This window comes from Puntigrus tetrazona, chromosome 2 (assembly GCF_018831695.1).
Source record: "Puntigrus tetrazona isolate hp1 chromosome 2, ASM1883169v1, whole genome shotgun sequence".
NCBI classification, from domain to species: Eukaryota; Metazoa; Chordata; class Actinopteri; order Cypriniformes; family Cyprinidae; genus Puntigrus; species Puntigrus tetrazona.
In genome coordinates, this window is record NC_056700.1 from 16,602,447 (window position 1) to 16,626,678 (window position 24,232).

At 38.5% G+C, this 24,232-nt stretch overlaps 3 protein-coding genes across 6 annotated transcripts in view; all 3 read left to right on the forward strand.

Annotated features, from left to right (window-relative positions):
* rasal2 (RAS protein activator like 2) overlaps positions 1–10,020 on the forward strand; it is a 51,083-nt gene extending 41,063 nt beyond the window's left edge. For 2 of the 4 annotated variants that reach the window (XM_043259164.1, XM_043259172.1), the window contains exons 11-18: positions 161–397; positions 671–872; positions 2,199–2,398; positions 3,321–4,281; positions 4,365–4,496; positions 4,578–4,780; positions 5,572–5,659; positions 8,730–10,020. In XM_043259164.1, the coding sequence (XP_043115099.1) occupies positions 161–397; positions 671–872; positions 2,199–2,398; positions 3,321–4,281; positions 4,365–4,496; positions 4,578–4,780; positions 5,572–5,659; positions 8,730–8,897 (2,191 nt within the window). In that variant the 3' untranslated portion in view covers positions 8,898–10,020. The remainder of the gene's footprint in view (positions 1–160; positions 398–670; positions 873–2,198; positions 2,399–3,320; positions 4,282–4,364; positions 4,497–4,577; positions 4,781–5,571; positions 5,660–8,729) is intronic. The other 2 variants (XM_043259179.1, XM_043259186.1) reach the window with 1 other exon arrangement.
* Positions 10,021–11,329: 1,309 nt separating this feature from the next.
* dhx9 (DEAH (Asp-Glu-Ala-His) box helicase 9) lies at positions 11,330–20,587 on the forward strand. Its single transcript, XM_043219821.1, is given in 30 exon segments — positions 11,330–11,440; positions 11,813–11,933; positions 12,020–12,160; positions 12,242–12,347; positions 12,456–12,586; positions 12,661–12,809; positions 13,745–13,791; positions 13,890–14,026; positions 14,113–14,202; positions 14,284–14,445; positions 14,526–14,603; positions 15,187–15,378; positions 15,474–15,615; positions 15,694–15,776; positions 15,863–16,019; positions 16,157–16,254; positions 16,720–16,933; positions 17,053–17,147; positions 17,231–17,304; positions 17,521–17,673; positions 17,755–17,915; positions 17,998–18,109; positions 18,239–18,400; positions 18,516–18,643; positions 18,751–18,980; positions 19,369–19,484; positions 19,575–19,775; positions 19,892–20,087; positions 20,090–20,156; positions 20,226–20,587. Coding segments are annotated over 29 exon segments (3,795 nt in total). The 5' UTR covers positions 11,330–11,440; positions 11,813–11,822; the 3' UTR covers positions 20,288–20,587.
* Positions 20,588–23,398: 2,811 nt separating this feature from the next.
* The window catches only part of lamc1 (laminin, gamma 1), a 44,485-nt gene continuing 43,651 nt past the window's right edge, over positions 23,399–24,232 (forward strand). The window contains exon 1 of the mRNA XM_043264338.1: positions 23,399–24,140. Within this exon, the coding sequence (XP_043120273.1) occupies positions 23,771–24,140 (370 nt within the window). The 5' untranslated portion in view covers positions 23,399–23,770. The remainder of the gene's footprint in view (positions 24,141–24,232) is intronic.

Genomic DNA, 24,232 nt, shown 5'->3' on the forward strand with positions numbered 1-24,232 from the left:
CTGTTTCTTATGAACTTTATCCTGACAAAAATGTGTCAGTTTCGCAATGTGTCACAATTACAACTTCATTGCTCTTGGTTATGGTTTGTTCATATGCTCATGTTTACAATTGTGTTAGTTCCATGCTAACCTGCCTAACCTGCTGCTATGCTCTTGTCAGTGTGTTTCCACGGGAACTGAAGGAGGTGTTTGCATCATGGAAGCAGCAGTGTCATGCTCGAGGAAAGCAGGACATCAGTCAGCGTCTGATTAGTGCATCGCTCTTCCTGCGTTTCCTGTGCCCTGCCATCATGTCCCCTTCGCTCTTCAGTCTCATGCAGGAGTATCCAGACGACCGAACCTCTCGAACACTCACCCTCATTGCCAAAGTCATCCAGAATCTCGCTAACTTTGCCAAGTATGTCAGGAGCACTCTTCGTACAGTACATAGTAATTACTTAATAAAATTCATATTAAATGGTTTCAGATTTTGAATGTGAAAATGGAAATTTGAGTCAAAATGGCTTCATTTTGGTATGGAAATAAGGTGACACATAATCAGTGTTATATTTTAAGATTGGAATATTGTGTTTGTAAATGCAATCATCTTGAAACTTCACTGTCTGTCTGCTTTTTAGCACTCTCAGTACTTTTGAATTTCTTATGCATGTCATATCCTTTGTTACATCAGATTTGGAAATAAAGAGGAGTACATGGCCTTCATGAATGACTTCCTGGAGCATGAGTGGGCTGGTATGACCCGTTTTCTGCTCGAAATCTCAAATCTTGAGACTATCTCCAACACCCCGGGTTTTGAGGGCTACATTGACCTGGGCCGCGAGCTGTCGGTGCTACACTCACTGCTGTGGGAAGTGGTGTCTCAGCTGGACAAGGTACTGAAATCCCTCCAAACCATTATACTGCAACAATACCTCTTACAGCTAAATCTACCGTAGACCAATGTCTGGTTTCAACAGCTGAGCTTCAATTTGTTCAAAAGGCATGACAGTGGGGGGGGTTAAAACACAACTCTTTAATCTCTTGCGCTCAGTATTTATTTATTTTTATTTATTGTTGTAAGAAAATAGTAATTATCAGGGTTGAGGGGAGAAAAATTATTTCTCAAAATTAATTAATTCTTATTTTTACGTAACAGTATGGATTCCTAAATCCCAAAAATCAATTAGTCTAAATAAAATCTAAATAAATCTTTTGCTATGAAATAAAGTCTCAGAGAAATTCTGTGCATTTTATTTTCTTATTTCCATTTTTCAAAGAATAACACATTTAGTTACATTTTAATTTTACAATTTTATCCTTTAACATGGAATATAACAACATGAACACTACTCAACATAAACAAAAAATAAACATATACTGAGTGCACATTTAAGTATTAATTAACAATGGCCATGTCTCAAAATCAGGAAGCACATTTCATACCTCAGAGGTATTGCCGCAAATGTCTTCTGCTGAGCTGTGTGCTTCATGTCAGTAATGCTTGATCCCCACTAAACGTTGTAGGGTTCTAGCAGAAGACATCGCAGTGCTGTTAAACAGTTGTGTGTGGAAAAAGCTTTGCTTTTGTTTGCAGTGTTAATGTCATAACTCATTGTTTAGGTTAAGTTAGCCTCAAGGTTTATGTCCCTGTTAAATCTGGAACATTCTGTTTAATGGCATTGGACACAGCGCATTCACGCCCTTCCCCTAACCCTTGCTGACCTGTAGCGTCTGGAGCATGGTTTTGTTTTGACTGCACCTTAAAACCTCCCTGCACAATATTTTTGTTTCCTGCCATGAGTTAATTCATCTCAACCTTTCTTTTGTCTCGTCTCAGACATAACCTTCTGTTGTTGTTTGATGCATGGCCTGCATTTGACCATTTTTACCTCGTTTGTTGTTTTTGGAACTGCTTTTGTCATTTTTGTAGAAGCATGTGTTTGGTTTTTCTTTTTTTTATCCCTAATTTGACTTTTTTCCTTTTGTTTTTTCCTCTGTTTACCCATGCCACTATCCATTCCACCCTTTCCTGTTTGACACACTGTGTCTCCATGGTTACGCTGTCCTACCACCAATGCATTATGGTGCCTACTATCTCGACCAACCCAAAAAAAAAAAAACCTCCTGCCAACCCACCAATCTGCCATCTGCACCCTCAAACTCTCGGGCTCCATGTGGTTGCCCTCTGTGGTCCATAATGTGGTTACGCGCCAACCCAGGGTGACAATTCCTTCCTGCAGGCAACGGTGGCCAAATTGGGGCCCCTGCCGCGTATACTTGGCGATATCACCCGCTCGCTGTCCAGCCCCACCCCCATCCAGCAGCAGCTCAGGCGCTTCCAGGACCACAGCTCCGCTCATGACATCAGTGGGAGTGTGTCCTCAGGACTGCAGAGAATATTTGAAGACCCAACAGACAGGTAGGACATTGCTGGATTTTATAATTTTTTCTACTTTGTTTGACTGCCGTGCTATATATTCTAAATCACCTAAAGCCATAATTAAGCTTTGTGTGGTGAACAGACTGAACTGATTTGCTTGTTATTGCAAAATGATAATAGTTACTCACTCATCCACAGTCTCAAACAGGAGAAGAAAATTTCACAAAACCAGAAATTTATACATTTTCTGACAGCTGCATAAATAAACTGGTATGTTAAAATAGGACAATATTAGGCTGAGATACAACTATTTGAAAATCGGTAATCTGAGGAAATGGAACTGAGAAAATAGTTTTAATACTCATGCCAGGAAATTAAAATTTTTTATGAAATATGATCTTTTGGCATAATAGAAAAATCTATCATCTTGATCTATACAGTGCATTTTTGGCTATTGCTACAAATATACCTGTGTGACTTAACACTGGCTTTGTGGTTAAGGGTCACAGAAAACAAAAGGAATGTACGCATGGATGAATTATTCACAATAGATTGTGCATTTAGAAGGTAGATAGGGTGAGTTTATATTTTATGTCATTTCATGAGGGACGTGTACCACTCTCCTCCAAACACAATAATGGATTCATTGAATCCTGATCTCCTATTTTGGTCCTGATCTCCTATTTCACTTGTATATCACAATACAGAAGAAAAGATATGTCCCAACATACATTTCATCACAACTTTTGAAAAGACTAGAGAACTGATGTCTGACAAGCCTACTTATATTTGTCGGAGATGCCAATCAGTATTGTACAAGGACACACCATAGTGCATTCTAACACCAAAGTATGAATCAAAATTCATGCACAAGTAACTTTCCAAAACCAGACATTAATTGGACTATTAAAATAAAGTGCATAATTCTCATTTATTCATTCACTTGTATCTTGTTCCTCAGTGAAATGAGGAGCATCAAATCTCCTGTTCAGGAGCACATGGAGGCCTTAGTCCGAGGGAAGCATCCTTTATTGGGTCAGCAGTCCTCCACTCACAGCATGAGCTTTTCTGACAAAGAGGAGCGAGACAGTCCACTCCCGAATGGACGCAGTATTTCTCTAATGGACCTGCAGGACTCTTACCTGGCACAGGGGCATCCAGCTCCTAACTCTCTCAACGAAGCCCCACCTAGATTAGGTCGAGTGGGCTCTCAGGCCTCCATCGGCCCTGTCCCACCTCCGCACATCCACCAACCCCCTGTCCATCTGAAAGTTCCCCAACTAAGAGACAACTTGCCGCAAAGTGCCCCACAAGTGCGGCGCCCTATACACCCCTCCCTCAGCCAGCAGCGTAGCCTGCAACCGCTGTCCTTTCAAAACCCTGTTTACCACCTTAGTAACCTTCACGCACAATCCACGCACTCAACCCAGTCCACGCACTCCGCCCAGTCTCTACAGCCGGACTCTAGCTCAGAGAACCTGAGCACGGGCAGCTCTCGGAGCGGCAGTCCCAGTGCATCAGGGGGCCGGGGAGCTACTCCCAGAGCACGGATGCCCTCCACCAGCAGTGTGGAGGAAGAACTCACCCGCAAAAGCATTCAGGGACAAGAAACACCTCCTCCAACAGCACGCTGGCACCCTCCTTTGGCAGACCATCACTCGGGAGCCCAGGTTGTGGCAGTACCGAGGCAGAGCAGCGCAGGTACGGCGCATATAGTGAAAGTAGAACAGCAGAGTCGAGGAGTGGGACTGGTGGCAGGAAACGCAGTGGCGCGAACTCCAAGATCGCTTCCTCACAGCACTTCCCTGCGTAGCAGCAGCAGCGTCAACACTGAACCCATGCAGCAAAGCGGCGAGAGATCCAGACAGCAGTCCACGTGTTCCAGAGACGGTTCGGTTCCAGGAGGACGAGGCACCAAACAGGTGAAGACTGAGATAAGAAAAGAGTTTTCTATATCCAGCTATGTTTGAACCCAAATAATGCTTTCTTTGCATGTGTCCATAAGGTCCAGTCGCCTGTAGAGTCAGTCACCATGTCACCAGTGGAGCGAACGGCTGCATGGGTCCTCAATAATGGCCAGTATGAAGATGAGGAAGAGGAAGGACCAAGCAAAGATGATGCCAAACATGTAGAGAAGGTAAAAATAGAGAAATTGCAGCAAATCTGCATTAGATAATCACTATAGCTTTTAATTTGGTTTGCAACTCCTCCTCTGAAGTATGAACAGGAAATCGCCAAACTGAAAGAGCGTCTTCGGGCGTCTAGTCGGCGATTGGAGGAATATGAGAGGCGGCTTCTAGCACAGGAACAGCAGATGCAGAAGCTGCTCTTGGAATACAAGGCTCGACTAGAAGACAGTGAGGACCGTCTGCGCAGACAACAAGAGGAGAAAGACAGCCAGATGAAGAGTATAATCTGCAGGTGAGTGTGTGACCAAATTTACAGTGTATATTTAAAGGAGTGAAAAACTTCAAAGCCTCAAAATATTTAGTGAATGTTTAGTGAAATCTTTTTATATCTGTATACTTGCTAATTGTATAAAGGCTGTTCTTGTCAATTCTTTTTTTAAGGTACCATGTTTGTCATTTTTACCAGTTAACAAACCTTTACCTTTTTTTAATAGTTAGGTAGTTGTTCATTTTAGTTATTGTGTATTTTAGGGATGTAATATGCTTTATAAGTGCTAAAAAAACAATAATTTTATAATTAATAAGCATCTAGTTAATAGTAAGAATCGGTCCCTATTAGTGTTGTCAAAAGTACAGACTCTGGTGTCATTCACTACTGAAATTTCCATTTCCCGCTAACATTTGATGGCTGTTGAGCGGATTGGCCATTATGTTCACACACTCAACAGATATGAATGTGATTGGCTACGATAAATATCTTTTCACGCATCCTCTCTGAGGGCACACACAGAAGCATGCAGGAGAGTTTGAAAGCAGGCGTCTGTCAACGGATCCGTCTTTGTGTAAATATATTAGGGATCTGCTGAAAGATCTGGCTTTCAAACGCTCACGTGTGCTGTGAAGATCGTGAAGCGATAATTATTGTACCTGAAGTCAATACCCGAAGTGTTACCTTTTTCCTTTTTACCGTTAATTTGTACATCAACAAAACTATCCAACTTAACTAAATGTCCGATGTCAAAACTATTTGATATTCCAAAACCGTGTGAGTTCTGACAAGGTTTTGTCATTTGTGGCTCACAGGCTGATGGCCGTGGAGGAAGAACTGAAGAGAGACCATGCAGAGATGCAAGCGGTCATAGACGCCAAACAGAAGATAATCGATGCACAGGTACTGAAGATGACAATGCTAACCAGCATGATAAATGCAGGTGAACTTAAATGAGAGTTTGGAGATCATCTTAGTCTACTGTCTGGTTGTGAGGAGCTGGCCTGTATGTGCTGCGCCGTGGTATGCTTTGAACTCCCTGCTAAACCTCAGATGGTATTAAAGCAAACAGGCTGCTGACTGGCTCATTGTTACTGTGTCCTACTGAATTCCAGGTCGCTAATGGAACTGAGGTAATACCAGCAGGCAAGTACAAGCAGACAGTTCTGCTCCTGCAGAGCAGCTAGGCTTATGTAAGCACACCCCGATCCAACACCCATGCCTGGCCTGAACCTTTGCAACACTCAGTCCTCTAAGCCATTTTGTTTCTCTCCACTTCAGATAATATAATAAAACGAAGGTTAAATGTGAAGTGTGTAGTTTTTTCGTTTTAAATGACCCGCTGTCCAAATTGCATCACAATAACAACAGCAATGAATGCAATAATATATATATATATAAATTATTTAGTTTAGAATGGGATATAGGATGCGAGACATGAGGTAACCAAAACTGTTATTAATTTTAACTAGAAATGTATACATCTATCTACAGTCAAACCAAAATGTATTCAGACACCAAGTAATGCTTAATTTTGTTCAGTATGCAGTGTAAAATTAGCAATTAAAGAAAAACATTTAAGCAAAACATGCTCAAGTGGTCTAAATAATTTTTTAATGTTTTGCTGGTAGACCACTGTATGGATAATTATTAGGTATAATATGTCAGTTTTATTTTATTTTGCTATCCTCGGTTACATAATTAAAATATAATGTTGTTTAGATTTTTGTTTTTTTTTTTTTTTTTTTTTTTGTCATTTTGTCGATTTCTAATCAGAAACTAAAGTCCTTCAGGCAGAATGAAACCGTTAATGGCATAGAAATTGCACACTTTACCTTTAAACTAGATACTTAAATATGTTTCCGTACCTAAACTCTTTAGTCGTAGCCTGTTTTGTCATTTCACTTTAAAAATGTTCCTCGTGTTTGGTAAATGTTCACGCTTCTTCACATTTCAAAGCTGATGTTTATTGTGATGCTCTTGAGGAATGTGTGTTGATAGGGATCTCTCTTAGCAGATTTACTACCTGGTTCCTGTGAGCTGTAGCTTGTGCTGCTCTTTTTTCCCCCCCTTTATTTTTGCCTAGTCACATCCTTTTTGCCTATGCTGCCACACTCCCAGCACTGTAGTCGGTGCGTATGCACACCACAAGTTGCCACTGCCCTCTGCGGATAATTACTTTATAATGTAATGACGGTCTCTCTTGTCTGGTTTTTGTCTGCATCTGTTGCTTGTACAGGATTGAGTTGTCCTGGTTTTTGCTGTCCTTACAAACTTGCTCTGTTGCGTGTATGTGCTTGTAGCACATGTGAATGTTCACTTTCCTGACCGCTGTCAAGACTGGCACCAATTATTAATAGACCCTGTTCACATCAGATATTATTTGTCAGATATTACTTTTTAATTTATCTTCATTTTGAAATGAAGATAGTTTATTTGGCTATTTTTGTTTGGAAATATGACTTAAATTATTTTGAATTAGTTTTAACTGTTTCCTATTTCTTCTTTTTTTTTTTTTTTCTTTGCTAACACATTCAGTTTAACCATCTATGTCATTTGTTTTTTATAAAAAAAAAATATTAAAGGAATATTCATGGTTAAATGCAATTTCAAGTTTGAGATATACATACACACAAACACACACAGAGTATATATATTAGAGACATAATTTTATACATGTATGTGAAAACTTGGTAGTATGTAATGCATAATTAGTTCTGAAAAAAAATATTTGAAAAGCAACCCTATCTTTAGTAATAAATGAATAGTAGAATTATTATTTCTGATAATAGATTTTAGGTAATACATTTTAAGTACATTTTAAGGGACTACAAGCATGACTGTTATTTCGGTTTAATTTTTTTGTATCGTATTTGTCCCTAACAAATAAAACCTTGATTAAAATTATAAATTATATAATAATTAATAATATATATATATATATACGTTAATTAACGATTATTCACGTTTAATTGCTTCCAAAATAAGTTTGTCTTACATATGTATGTACTGTGTGTGTATATATATATATTATTATATATGTGTATGTTTTTGTGTAAATACATGTAAATATTTTAATGTCTTTATATATGCATAATAAAGATATACAGCACACATACATATAATGTAAACAAAAACTTATGTTGTATTTGTTGATTAATCGCAAATAATTATTTGATAGTACTAAATATGATATAATATTCATATGTATGTTATATTTATAATAGAATTATTATAAATGATGAACAAAAATGTGAGCTCTGTTTCTGCTGTTACATCGCTAAAAGCAGGCTGTAACCTTGAATATTCCTTTTTAAAAAGTTAAAGAAATCGTTCCCTCTAAAATGAAAATGACCCCGTGTTTTACTCATCCTGAAGCCATTCTAGGTGTATATGACTTTCTTCTTTCAGATGAACACAGACTTTTTTTTAATGGCTCTTCCATTATTTTGAAGCTCCGTAAATTGGTTATATCCCCAAGTACTGTGACGGAAAAACCCTATACACCTTTGGGAGGGTCATCACATATCCTCTGAAGCAGATCGATTGGTTTTTGTTACAAAAATAAGCGGCAAGTTCCGGCTTCTTGGCTGACCTATGACTCGACATATGACGCATCATACATAGTACGTCGAGTCAGAAGTCAGCCGAGATCTGCTTCAGAGGATGATATGTGATAACCCCCTCCCCAACACCCCCGAAGGCATAAAGGTTAGCGTTACGTCGCAGGACTTGCGAGTATATCTGATTTCCGAAGCTTCAAAATAATGGCCTCTATCCACAAGCATGACCAAGCTTGGAAGAGCTAAAATGGATACATTTTCATGACTGTGTTCATCTGAAAGAAGAAAGTCATATACACCTAGGATGGCTTGGGGGTGAGTAAAATATAGGTTAATTTTCATTTTTGGGTGAACTATTCTTTTAATATCCTAAGTTCTTGAATTTTAATGCGCTTCACTCTCTCTTGCAGGAGAAGAGGATCAGCTCCCTGGATGCAGCTAACTCTCGTCTGATGAGCGCCCTCACTCAGGTCAAAGAGCGATACAGCATGCACAACCTCCGCAACGGCCTGTCGCCCACCAACCCCACCAAGCTCTCCATCACCGAGAATGGAGAGTTCAAGAACAGCAGCTGCTGATTGGTGCTCACGGACTTGATGAGCCGTGCCGATTGGTGCTCCCAGACAGATCACCAGCACCGATTGGTCGAGTTCAACACGGACTGAGTACTTAGACTACATGCCTAAACTGACTGACTACTGTATACATGCGATTGCAAAGGAATGTCTGGTTATTAATGTATATAAACGTTATCTAATATTGGTTCTGTACAGAAATGCTACTGCAGTGGAGTGTTTTGAAATTGCGTGGGAGAGTAAAGTGTAGTGTCGGGTCTGAGTCAGTGAGTTTGTGTTTTGTTTTGTTTTGTTTTTTTTAGTACTGATTTACGCATAAATGCAGATTTAAGATTGCAAACAGATTTTTAATTATTGCCTAAGATATATGAAGGAGATGTACATATCTTAAAATAGAATTGTTTTAAAAGAAAATATGAAGAAAAGCACATAGGTATCGGCCGTAGCTGTAAATGTCCTCAAGTTGCAGAATCTGACAGGCAGAAATAGATGAAAGGCAATTTTATGCACTCAGTTTTCTAACAAGTTTTCTATTTTTTTTTTTTTTTTTTTGGGCTCTCATTTTGCAAAAGGTGTTATTACTGATTTTAGACGCAATTAAGCCAGCCACTGTTCAATTACAACAAATCTAGAACATATTTAATAAATTCAAATACGTGTTCATTATTTTTACTAAAAATATGACTGAAGCAGTGGGTTTAATTAATTAAAATTTTCAATTGAATTAACAAACTGGATTAATTGAACTGAATTTTAATTTTGACATATGTAGGCTATTTTACTGGCACTCAACCCAACTTAACTTTTTTTAATTTATTTTTTTTGGCTCTGTACGTTTCATGTATCTGACCAGAGTGCTGTGAAACCATCAGTCTACAGTCTCACTGCCCTCTTGTTCTAGACAGTCTCACTGCCCTCTTTCTGATCCTGTTTTTTGTTTGTCTGCTACTTTTATTGAAAGTCATTGTTTTTCCACTGTTCTCACTCTGTCCATATGAGCATCAATGCCTTTAACCTTTTGTGGCACAGAACTCCTCAATGTTTGCTGTTCTCGTAGCGATATATTTGATGGTCAGTCTCAAAGTTGAAAGCTGAGCATTGAATAAAGATGGATTGTGGCCTCATTGATCATGTCTGTGTGTGACTTAAAATTGATTTAGCATTTCTGCTTCCATTCATTTTGCCATGATTGGGATTAATGCACATTATAGTATATTATTTGGTAGCACTTTATAAAAAGGTTCCTTTTTCTAACATTAGTTTATTAGTTAACATGAACAGTGAAAATAGTAAGAAAGCACTTATTCTCAACTTTGATTCCAACATTTACTAATACAATGTTCAAATAAAATAAAATAAAATATGTATGTTAATGCTAGTTAATGATCCTGACCCAAATTGGAATAGCAATAAACCGCTGCATTTTTTAAAATTAACTAACATTAATAAAGATTAATGAATAATCTAACAAGTATATTGCTCTTTAATACATCATCAAAAAAAATGTAAAAGTGACAGTAAATAGAATGTATAATGGTTCAAACTATGTATTTCAAATAAACTCGCAAAATAGAATTCATAAAAACAAATCACTCTCTACAAAAATATTAAGCACTTAAAACAAGCAGCTGTTTCAACATTGAAACTAAATGTTTCTTAACATTGATCAATAACAGAATATTTTTTAATGTGGTATGAAACACTGAAGACTGAATGAAAATTTTAGCTTTGCCATCTCAGGAACAAATTATGTTTTAAAGCACATTAAAATAGAAACTATTATTTTAAAATCAACTATTTCACTACGTTGCTATTTTATTTACTGTGGTTTTGGTTAATAAAATGTAAAAAAGAAATAAATGGTTAGCATAAAAACAATCTTACTGACCCCAGGCCTTTGAAACTGTAGTAAGCTATATAGGTACAGTTTTTTAAATTATAATACAGTTTCATAATTGTTACAACCCAAAAGTGGGTAGAATCTGATCTCATTTAGCATTAAAATTGATAGAACTCAAATGCATAGGCCTACAAAATGATATTGTAATTTTTACTTTGAAATCTGTAATTAAATGGCTATGAAAATTCGTCATTGCCAATGTCCAGATGCTTGTTTTTTTTTTGTTTTTTTTTGCAATAATAAACAACAAAGATTACAGTATGTGCAAAACAGTATATATATATATATATATATATATATATATATATATATATATATATATATATATATATATATATATATATATATATATATATATATATATATACATTAAAGTATAGATGAGGGATAACCTAAAATTGACCATGGGACAAATAAATAGGAACTAACATCAAATGAATTATGTTTTCTTGATTTTAATCCAAAAGCTATATATGTTCTCATTTTTACACGTTAACTAACGGACCGATGTTGCGCTGATAAGTTTAGGGGCTGCGTCACTTCCTGTTGTGATCTGCCGGTGTTCCGCAAGCTGTTCTGTGACATACGTATTTTTTTGAACGTCGTGTGCGGCTTGTTTGGATCTGTGTGAAAGGGCCTTTGTCGGGTATGATAGAAAATTAGCCTAGATCATCTGCATTTTTATTCAATAGCTTTTTTGAATAGTAATTTTATTTAAAAATCTGAATATGCCTGCACGAATCGGCTAGCTAATGTTAGCCAATTCATTACAGCAAACTACCTGCAAATTAATAAATAAATGTGTGTGTGTGTGTGTGTGTGTGTATACATATATGTATGTATTATCACAACATTAACGAGTTGGATACGGGTATTCTTGCAGTAATTGCATGGCTACGTTTAGGCTAAAGTTATCTCTGAGAAATGGGAAGATTGTAGAGTTAACAATGTTTTCCGATAGGCGATTAATAAGCTTACTTTTATTTTTAATTATCGTATTTATTTAATTCACATTCAGGCCGTCAACAATGGCAGACATTAAGAATTTCCTGTACGCTTGGTGTGGAAAAAAGAAGCTAACGCCGAACTATGACATCCGAGCTGCTGGAAATAAAAACAGGCAGAAATTCCTGTGTGAGGTGAGAATAAGGCCTGGGCCTCTTAAAGTCACTTGCCATTTTTGAATAAAATACTTCATGATAAATGGTGTTGTTGTTTCTTTAAGGTGCGTATTGAGGGTTACAATTACATCGGCATGGGGAATTCTACCAACAAGAAGGATGCTCAGTCCAATGCAGCCCGAGATTTTGTGAATTATCTTGTTAGGAGTAAAGAAATGAATCCCAGTGAAGTTCCTGCTCTAGGGGTCGGTATCATAAATGTGTTTACAGCTTCCTCCGTTACTCTCCTGTATTATTATGCAGGTCTAAGTTTGCACTTTTTTCAGGTCAGTGTACCTGATGGAGGGAATGAAGAGGGTGGAGGGTTTGGAAATCTCCCGTCCAACTGTCCACTACCTCCACATCTGTCTGTGAAGAAGGAATTGGGAGAAGGTAATTTCATCCAGTGATTGGTTGCTAGCAAAACATTTGATGTGAGCGTTTTTGATGTTGTTTAGAAAGATTTGTGTAGTTACGGCATACGCACTTCCTGTGTTTTAGAACCTGAGGGTTCTGCACCCATTCCTGGAGTCACAGGTTTGGGCTATTCTGGATTTGGTAATGCCCAATGGGAGCGAGGCGCCAACCTGCAGGAGTATTACTCTAAGAGAGAGGATCAGGATGCAAAAGCAGTAGGTCTTCATTGTTTGGCCAGGTTTTTCTAGAAAGTTTCTGAGAATTAAGGAGTCTTTTCTCATTCCCCAAGACCTTGGAATCAGAGGAAGTTGATCTGAATGCTGGCCTTCATGGGAACTGGACTCTGGAAAATGCAAAGGCTCGTCTGAACCAGTTCTTTCAGAAGGAGAACCAACAAACCGACTACAAGTACAGCCAAGTTGGGCCTGACCACAACAGGTCAGAACATTCCCATTTACAGCAGCAGCTTAGTTCCTTGTGCTCTTTAAGAGAATTATTCGTTTATAGGCTAAAACTAAAACAAAAAAAAATTCTAAACTGGTATTCGGAAATCAGATTTGCATTTGAAGGTTTGTTTTTCTGCTGGACTGAAACAATGACAGAGAACTCCTTGATGTGTATCTAACCTCAATGAGATCTCAGATAACTATAAAATCTCATCTCGGATGTTATCTTAAAAAAAAAAATCAACAATGTTTTATGGGTCTATCTCACAAAACTTGTCAAGAACTTGTCCAGGTCATATTTTACTGTATCACGTAAAATATGTGTAATTTGTTTATTTTGAACTTTTAATATTTATTTTTTAATTTAAGTTGGTTTTATTTCACTTGTTTATTTTATTTATTACTTTTTTATTTATTTATTAAGTTGGTTATATTTCAGTTAATTACATTTTGGGGGTGAAATGTGACCTGGACCTGTTTCTGTGAGATTCATCCATGTAGTGTGTAATATTAAAAGGAGGACAATAGAGATGCCAGAAATCACAACCTTACATGGGGGAAAACATGTGACATGACTTAGGCTGCACTAAGAGGTCACATGGTGAAGTATGTGATTGGTCGCGTTTAGAGGCGGGAGAGGCAAAATAATGTCTGGTTGTGATTTCTGGTGTCACTCGTCCATCAGGGGTCAGCGCCTCCAGTACCTAGAGAACACCACCATGTTTAGAAGTCTGGCAGAAAATCAAACTTGCTCAGGATGGGTTGTCCTGTACGGACTCTGCGCTGAAATGTCACTCTGTTGATCTCACGTGCTGTCCAGTTAAGAGGTCAGTTTGTGGATTTTATTCATGCTTAAATCTTGTGAAGACACCTGTGGGCTGAATGTCATGTTGGGGCGCCTTGATTTTAAATCTTGCTCTGTTATAGGAGTTTTATTGCTGAGATGACAATCTTTGTAAGACAACTGGGTAGGAGTGAGTATCAGAAAACCTTCTACGTAAAAATCTGCAAGGTCCAGGGCATATTTTCACATCAGAAGTTGTGTCCTTGCTAAAGCCGTTCTATTTTTCAGAGGTTTTTGCTCGTGAGCATGGCTCTACGAAGAAGCTGGCCGCCCAGTCTTGTGCTCTGTCTATTGTCCGTCAGCTTTACCATTTGGGTGTCATAGAAGCCTACACGGGACAGACCAAGAAGAAAGAAGGGGAGACTGTGAGTTAAACACCCTAGTTTATCATGCTTCTGAGACATGTGTGTTTGCCAACTCTTCTAACTTCCTGTTTTGGTTGCTGTTACAGGTGGATGTATATGTAGTGAATCTCAGTAATGATGTACAGCATCAAATACACAGTTTTGTGCAGGAACTTGGCATCCAGATCCCTCCTCCTGTAAGTGTTGGACAAGAAAACCTGCTTGACGTATGGGCATTATCGAGTAAAGATAAGTATGTATGCGTGCCCTTTTTGTAGCCTCAGGACCCCAACAGTCCAGCATCTCTGGTGCAAGGGAAGATGGCTCATTTTGAGCCCTCGCAAAGGCAGAGCACAGGAGGAGTGGTGCCATGGTCTCCTCCTCAGGTCAACTGGAACCCCTGGACCAGCTCCAACATCGACGAAGGGCCACTGGCGTTTGTGAGTCTGCTCGCGATAGCAAGTAAAATTGTTGTGATACACTGGATGCCACTGAAAACCTATTGCACTTTGGTTTACAGTGTACTTCAGAACAGATCAGCAAAGACCTGCTGAATGAGCTCAACTACCAGCTGGAGCAGGACAAAAATCTGCAGACGGTGAGATTTAAACAGCCCTGAAAATCCATTCAATTGAAATGGGAGTTTTGCTGGTTTTTAGCCCATGTGTATTATATTTGAAGGCATTTTTATGATGATATATTTATATTAGATATAAATTTCATTATGCATTATATATCTATTATATATCTATTCCTGTTATGGCAGTTTGTGTACATGTATATTTATTTTAATTTTATTTTTATATGTTTATATACAGCAAAAAACACATTTGTATATTAGATGTTAGCACACACCAAACACTTTTAGAAGATAATCACATATATTTAAAAAAAATTATCTTCTGGGCAGATGAAAAAACAATATTGGTCACAGCTATTGCATATCAAATACTTAAAAAAAAAAAAAATAAGTAAAAAAAACACAGGGGAGATCTCTTTAATCTGTATTCACATTTTATATTTCATGGGATATTAACTATTCCTTTTTTTTTTTTTTTTATTAGTTTAATTTTGATTATTTTTCATGAGCAATAATTGTAGACAGGGATTTATGTTTTACACTTATTATATCAATACGCATTTGGTATTGTCAGATTTCTAGCAGAATTGCCTCTTTACAGACTCTCATGGAGCGAAGTCAGCTGCCAGTCAAGAACTTTGAGGAGCAAATCATGTTCGCCATTCACAGTAACCCAGTGGTCATCATTCGTGGAGCCACTGGCTGTGGAAAGACCACTCAGGTTCCTCAGTACATCTTGGATGAGTTCATACAGGCAGGCATGGCAGCTGAATGCAATATCATTGTTACACAGGTGAGCCTGTTGAAATGCTTATTGATTTTGTGTGCTCGTCACCATAAGAAAAAAACACTAAAGTAACTTGCTTCTGCTGCCATTCTTCCTTTTAGCCAAGACGCATCAGTGCTGTATCAGTGTCTGAGCGTGTATCATTTGAGAGAGGAGAGGAGGTGGGGAAAAGCTGTGGCTACAGTGTGCGTTTTGAGTCTGTCCTGCCCAGACCTCATGCCAGCATCCTATTCTGCACAGTTGGTACGTCAGTTTCTTATTCTCTGACTTGGGCACGTTGCAGAGGGTTGGGTAACAGAGCTTAAAATGTCTTATTTACAGGGGTGTTGCTGAGGAAGCTGGAAGCTGGTATTCGTGGTATCAGTCATGTGATTGTGGATGAAATCCATGAGAGAGACTTAAATGTAAGAAGAATATTATTATATCAGCTTTAAATGGTATAGAGAGGTACAGTGTCTCACAATGTTTACAAGTATGTTTTTCTGTCCAGACTGATTTCCTGTTGGTAGTGTTGAGAGATGTGGTACAGGCTTACCCTGATGTGCGCGTCATCCTCATGTCTGCCACCATTGACACCACCATGTTTAGAGAATACTTTTTTAACTGTCCTGTCATCGAGGTGCATGGACGTGCACATCCTGTGCAAGGTGAGAAGCATGTTGCACTGTATTTTATATATGTATATGTATATATATGAGTGTGTGTGAATGTGAGATTGTGAATGCTCATGAAGTACTTGTTTCAACGACCTGACTGATTATTATTTATGTTTTCTTATCTACAGAGTATTTCCTAGAAGACTGCATTCAGATGACTCAGTTTGTACGACCACCAATGGACCGGAAGAAAAAAGATAAAGATGAAGATGGTGGAGAGGAAGATGTAAGTTTGTTTTAAATTAGGTGCAAAAAATAAAGTATATCGTCTGGGGAAAATTACACGTTTAAGATATAAATGACTTTTACACTGTCATTGACTAAAGGCAAAGCCAATTGTTAAAATATCATGTGGAAAATATTTCAATGTATGAATTTTAAATCAAGTAATTTTAAAGATATTCAGCAAGGAAATATTAATTCAAAGACAGAAAAGACTGGTACGATGGATGGATAGATTCAGCTCTGGCAGATGAATTACATTGGAAAAACATATTTTAAAAAAGTTCGTATTGTAGTAATATTTCAGAATACTACTGTTGAAACACAAACTTTTGATAGTTGATGAAAAGCTGGATTTAGCTAACTAAACTTTATTCCACAGCACTAATCAGATGATAGTTCATAATAGCTTACAAAAATTAAATGTACTTAAATGAATGCTTGATATTTGTATTTCTGTGTTCTACAGGTGAACTGTAATGTCATCTGTGGATCTGAGTATACACCTGAAACCAAGCGTGCCATGTCTCAGTTGAGCGAGAAGGAAACTCCGTTCGAGCTGATTGAGGCTTTGCTGAAGTACATTGAAACGCTTGAAGTACCAGGGGCTGTGCTAATCTTCCTGCCAGGCTGGAACCTCATCTATTCCATGCAGAAACACCTGGAGATGAACCCTCACTTCGGTCTGTAATGATGTTCTGCCCGCACTCAAGCTAAATATTTTCCCTAGATATTCTGACTTGTATCCCCTCATCTCTTAATATGACTCATAACGATCCCTCCAATATTGTGTCCTTCAAAGGTGGCCATCGATACCGAATCCTGCCGCTTCACTCTCAGATCCCAAGGGAAGAACAGAGACGAGTGTTTGAGCCAGCTCCTGAGGGTGTGACAAAGGTCTGGAGATGTTTCACTGCGTGGTTTAGGAATTGATATATTAAAACGTTTGTTTTAAACAAATTTTTGCAAACACACCGCAGGTCATTGTGTCCACCAACATCGCTGAGACCAGCATTACCATCAATGATGTGGTCTTCGTCATAGACTCCTGCAAGTAAGCAGCTCATTTAATTGAAGAGATGATTCACCCAGATCTTACAATTCTGTAAGTTAGTCATGAAACACAGAAAAAAAATTGTAACCAGCTGTTTGTATGACACGAGGATCAGCAAATAACACGGTTGTCATCTCTTTAAATGTACGTTTCTCTTCTCTGTATGTTCTGTTTTGTCCACAAATGGTTTTAAAACACCAAATATGTGTCATTCAGGCAAAAAGTGAAGCTGTTCACTTCTCACAACAACATGACCCACTATGCCACAGTGTGGGCCTCCAAGACCAACCTTGAGCAGAGGAAGGGACGAGCTGGCCGAGTCAGACCAGGTTTCTGCTTTTACCTCTGCAGCAGAGCTCGTTTTGAAAAGTATGAAATGTCATTCTTCTGTTGGTCCAAAACAAAATGGCATGATCTGACATGTTAATGACTGCAATGATCGTTACGTAGACTGGAGACCCATATGACTCCGGAAATCTTCCGCACACCACTGCATGAGGTGGCCCTCAGCATTAAGCTACTGAGACTGGGTGCCATCGGACATTTCTTGTCCAAAGCCATTGAGCCGCCTCCACTGGATGCCGTTATTGAAGCTGAACATACACTGAGAGGTACAGATTTTGTTACACATTCATAATATTAATGATGTCAGTTGAAGTGAACAAAATCAAACAAGACTTTGTTGCTCTCCAGAGCTGGATGCTCTTGACTGTAATGATGAGCTGACACCACTGGGACGCATTCTGGCCAAACTGCCCATCGAACCCCGTCTGGGAAAGATGATGATCATGGGATGCATCTTTAAGTAAGTTTATTCATCCAACCTTGACTGAGTGCATCTTAAAAAGCTGTCAAGAACTTACAAGTCATTCGTTATTAACTGCTATTTTTCCCACAATGACAAAAACTATGTGTACGTGTTTGTGGTGTGTAGTGTTGGAGATGCCGTGTGCACTATCTCAGCAGCGACCTGTTTCCCCGAGCCCTTTATCAGCGAGGGAAAGCGTCTCGGTTTTGTTCATAGAAACTTTGCAGGCTCACGCTTCTCAGATCACGTGGCTTTACTCTCCGTCTTCCAGGCCTGGGATGAAGTCCGGTGGGTCTGAATGTATTAAATTTAAGGACTCAATATATATAATTTATTTATTTTTTAAATGTAGCGTTCTGATCTCTTAAGGGTTTCACAATATAAATATCTTTTAATTTTACAGAATGGGAGGTGAGGATGCGGAGATCCGGTTTTGTGAGCACAAGAGGCTGAACATGCCCACTTTGAGAATGACCTGGGAGGCCAAGGTCCAGCTGAAAGATATCCTCGTCAACGTGGGCTTCCCTGAAGGTTAAACCATGCTTCTAAATGCACTTCCACTTGGTTCTAGTTCATTTCAGTCCTTCATTTCATTTAGAAATTTGAAAGTAAACCTTTGTCTTTTCTCTTTCTTGTAGAGTGCCTTCTGAATCAGGTGTTTAACCCTGTGGGACCAGACAATAACTTGGATGTGGTGATCTCTCTGCTGACGTTTGGCTCTTACCCCAACGTGTGTTACCACAAAGAGAAAAGAAAGATTCTGACCACAGAGGGGCGAAATGCACTCATTCACAAGTCCTCAGTCAACTGTCCTTTCAGCAACCATAATATGGCGTATCCATCTCCATTTTTTGTCTTTGGGGAAAAGGTTGGTTTGAATGTCTAGCCTTAAACTTCTATTTTTCTAAGACTATCACAGCCACGAACCATAATTTTTTGCACATAATTTGATCCACTTCAAATGTTGACTTTTGTATATAATATATAAAGTGTGTGTGTGTGTGTATGTATGTGTATATATATTGCACATAATATTGGACAAATAAAGTTGTTGTTGTTGTTTTTCCTGTTTATTGACCTTTGATCAATTTGAATGCATCATTGGTGAATTAAAGCATCACTTTCTTTTAAAAAAATTTTTTGAAAATATTTCTAACCCCATACTTTTTTTTTAATCGTAGTGTATATCATAAGTTCCGCTTTTCAGAGTACAAAAGTACAGATTTATTTCTAAATTATTTCTTATGTAATTGCAGATCCGAACTCGAGCCATTTCTGCCAAAGCAATGACTCTTGTCAGTCCTCTTCAGCTTATTCTGTTCGGCACAAAGAAGATCGCCTCCAATGGGGAAGTTGTCGAGCTTGATGATTGGTATGTGTTGAATGATAAACAACAAAAAAAATTGTTCTCTCAAATTCCTGAGTTAGGAAGTCAACAAGAGCGGTTTCCTTCCTTCTGTAGGATCAAATTGAAGATTCCTCATGATACAGCCGGTGGTGTGGCGGCCCTGAGGGCAGCGATGGACGCCCTGGTGGTGGAGGTGACCAAAGACCCGGAGTACATCCGAAATTTAGATCCCACCAATGAGCGTTTGCTGAACGTCATTCGGCTTGTGTCCAGACCCTCGTCAGCTGGCATCAACCTCATGGCCTCCAACCCACGGTGAGATCATTGAACCCATACATTTAATTGTCTTATAAAAAGGAACCTTTTTCCTAAATAACTACACTGTTTGAAAATGTGATGTTAATTGTGTTATTTTAACACTCCTTTATCAGCTTCGGAGATGGTCCACGTCCACCCAAGATGGCCCGTACTGACTTCGGAGGGGGTGGAGAGTTTAGAGGCCATGGAAGAGGAGGATACAGAGGCGGCGGAGGGTATAGAGGAGGTGGAGGATACCAGGGTGGTGGAGGTGGCTTCAGGGGGTCTGGAGGGTATCATGGCGGCGGGGGTGGATACAGGGGGTCTGGAAGAGGTGGCTTCAGGGGCCTGGTGGGGGTGGATTCAGAGGGTCTGGTGGATACAGAGGTTTTAATGGGGGTGGAGGATACAGAGGAGGTGGAGGAGGAGGAGGAGGAGGAGGAGGAGGAGGAGGAGGAGGAGGAGGAGGAGGAGGATATGGAGGGAGGGGATTTCGAGGAGGCTGGGGGGGAAACAGGGGTGGTTATTAAAGCTTAACTTCTGAACAAAGATATTTGGGAAGGTGTAAAAAATAATGTTTGATATTCGGTCTTTCCTTGTTTTATGTATAAAAAGAAAAAGTAATAAAAAAAAAGTTATGAAATAACTGTTTGTGACCAATAATGCTAAATCTTTTTCTTTTCGTTTTTCTTTTTTAAATAGATTCCAAATACATGTTAAGCGTTGTATTCTAATAAAACAGTTTCTTTAACATTTTTGTCTCGATCTCTCTCATGCCCTTTAAGAAAGAGTTCACTGACTAAAAAATAAAATCACTGTTGGGAATCAAATACTCATTTTCCAGATGTGTGGTTTTTCAGCAATGTGTAACTTCTGCCAAGTTTTTTTTCTGTCTAGATTGAGCAACATGTTGTGCCCTAAAACAAACAACTACATGTACGCATTTTTAAAATTTTTTATGAAATATAACAGTAACACATTTCAAGTCTACAATAATGGATTGCTGGCTGATAAATGCATCAATATTGTAGTTTTAATATTAACATTACTTTAGTTTTTCAGAATCCAGTGTCTTTCCAGAGACCACAAAATACCAAGTAACATTTTTGCTACTTTTTTTAACATGCCTTTTTTTTTTTTTTTTTAATCCTTGCATTATGATATACAAGTTAGCTTAAATTATTATTTTGTCTACTGAATGTATTTTTGATGACCCAAAAAAATCTATTGCTTAGCATTTTCATAATTGTAAAAAAAAAAAAAAAATGTTAAACAACTATTAATATGTATAATCAAATAATATCGAGATTTAAGCTTTCAGCTAGTTTTATCTAATTGTCTTTGGAACAAAAAATGCTTTGATTTTTCATATATATAGACGAAAGTCAACATTTGAAGTGGATCAAAACCTTTGTAAGAAGTTGAAAGTTGTAAGAAACCCAAACCAAAATTTTATTGATCCATTTTAAATGCTTAAATGCTGACTGCTATATACTTAAACTATAAATACAATTTATTAAGATGATTACTTGATATCTGACGCTTGACGCGTGTTTGCTAATGATGACCGATAGAGGGCGCTTTAAACCCGCACCAGAGTATGTTTACATCTCATTGGAGAGTCTATGGATGCTAATGGTTTAAAAAAGTATTTAATTGCTTGGCTGTCCTTTTACTTTTTATCAATCCAAACCAGTTTAAACTCAAATATAATTGCGCTTCAGCGTGTAATTGCAGATGTTATTTCTTGCAAATAGCAAATCTGGCACCACAGCAGAATTCCAGAGAATGCGTGGAATATCTCTGAGGAGAATATAGTCATAGCCTCTGGGTAAAACGAGAGAGCGCATACCTCTAGTATCTTAGAGAACAATTGCTGACGAATGTGTTTAAAGTTTGAAGGCAACAGTGAGACAATGCACATCCTAGGCAAGCCTGAGCTTGCTGCAGCCGTATGGGGGGCAGGAATGAGTATTTGACAAAGTGTTGACGCTCATTTCTCATTTTGACATACAGGGATAAATCTAGCCCTCATTTCCCCTGTCCTGGATGTAGTGAGACTAGGCGATTGATGGATAGACAGAAGTCTAGCACAGATTAACTTGATGGCTAGGTCAGAGGTTTTACATTACTGCAAGATCTCAATAGTCTTATCTTAAAAATGCATTAGCATATATTTGCTTTTTATCATTTTCAATAGGACGTAATTTCATTTTTGTGAAGTGACATTTAAACCCATTTCTTTCCAACAGAGCAATTCTGTTGTTTTTAGAGAGCCATTAAGCCAATTAATCTCCATGGTGGGTGATGATTGATTGTCTCGTTAAACACTTTGTTCTTTAATCACAATTTGATTAAATCGTAATAGTGTTATCTAAAGGAATGCGTCTGTAGACTTGATCTCGTGATGATTATTCTGCTCGCTGCCAGTCTGAGATACTCACCGGACTCTAATTTAGAGCATTGTCAGATACAGTATCTGCTGTAGCTCTTATCAATGACACACATTTTCAGATCATTCAGTACTCCGGCTCTCACTTTCCAATCAATGCACCAGAAAAACTTTATTTGTGAATATCCAGTGTAAAAGAAAAGACAAAGACAGTTCATTACAATAGCTATGAATTGGAGAATTTTTTTTTAATAAATTGCCAGTTTTATTACTATTTAATATTAGGCTGCTATTTTTGTATATATTTATTGGTATTACTATTGCTATTTGTTATTTCTATTTATTTTTTTTTATTTATTTTATTTTTATTAGTATTTCTGTGAAGCCTTTAAATTTGCCTGCCTTTCTTTTTTGGGGATTAATTTTGAGGTAATAAAAAATAAAGAAATGACTACAATTGCAACTGTGGTTATTTACTTTTTTATTACTGGTTAATTAGTTTTACAAGGCATTTTGAATACTCTAGATGCGCAAACAAATCAAATTTTGAGGCCTAACACACTTTAATTTGAAGTCAAATTTAATATGTAAGTGCACCTAAAAACCTTTTTGTTTTTGCCTGTGCTGACGGATTAATCTAAAAAAAAAATGATAGATTAAGTGTGGGACGAACTTTAAGACGGTTCTCAGTATCTTAGAAACGGTATCTTAGAAACAATGCTGGTAAAATATTAATAAACAGCATACAAAACGTAACACTCAGCTATTTAAAGTTTTCGTGTACACCCTTGCTTGGTAGAGTAGGTATATATAACCTTGCTCTTTGACCCCGCTGCTCACAGCAAGCAGCAGCTATCATCCACTAGTTATTCATAGCACGGGGGATTCATCCAGAAAGTATGTCTCTTTGAAGATACCACAAGATAAATAAAGGTTTTTAACTTAATAAAACTTTAAGTACTTAACTGCCTGCCTGCATGCGAACAGCTATTTGAAAGCGAGATTGTTTCTGGGATTTTCTGATGGCGAATCAAGCCTAACACGTATTTGTTTATCTATTTACGGATAGTTAGTGGTCAGTTCACCGCACTGTTGGGAATCTGTGAGGTATGAAATTCTGGCCCCACCCACTCCTGGAGCTGACTGGGAAAGCGACCAATTGGGAAAGCGTAAAGCCACGCCCATACCCGTTTCGCCACGCCCACTAATGCCTCTCTGTCCATTTGGACTTGCCTTGTTTAGCGGGTCGGCGGTCCATCAAAGCATCCTTCAGGCGGAAGTAGACGTAGGGATTTTTTTTGGAAGTACTTTGACTTGCGCACTAGCTGCCAGGGTGTAGTCGGATATAGTTCCTTTTCTCCAAAACTTTTTTTTTCCATGGCGGTGGTTACAAAGCAGTAATAAAGTGAAGGTTTGCAAGAGAGAAGTCGCGGGGAGATTAAGCCACAACTATCGCTTTTTGGAGGTGAAGCGACTACCACCATTTTCCGCATGAGTTTATTTATAAAACCGCAAACTCGGTAGCTGGCGAGTTACCGCAAACTTTTTTAAAGACTGCGAGGATTTAAGGGATCGAGACAGTGAGGGTAGCTACTTGAGGTCGCATAAACAAAAGGACACAATGTCGTTTTTTAGCTGTTTGTTATTATGGACTTTGTGGGCAGCGTGCAGTCACGGAGCGATGGATGAATGTATAGACGAGTCCAATCGGCCTCAGCGCTGCATGCCAGAGTTTGTTAACGCCGCTTTCAATGTAACCGTAGTGGCCACCAACACTTGCGGCTCGCCGCCTGAAGAATACTGTGTACAGACCGGGGTAACGGGAGTCACTAAATCATGCCACATTTGCGACGCCGGAGACCCCAGGCACCACCACGGCGCTGTTTATCTCACCGATTACAACAACCAAGCGGATACCACCTGGTGGCAAAGTCAGACTATGTTAGCGGGCATCCAGTACCCAAACTCCATCAACCTGACTCTTCACCTGGGTAAGCAGCTTTCTCTGGTATTCTCGACAAAATGCGTAGCAGAGTCATAAAAAAAATGATTGGTTTCCTGCGCCGCGAATAAAAGTTTTCCA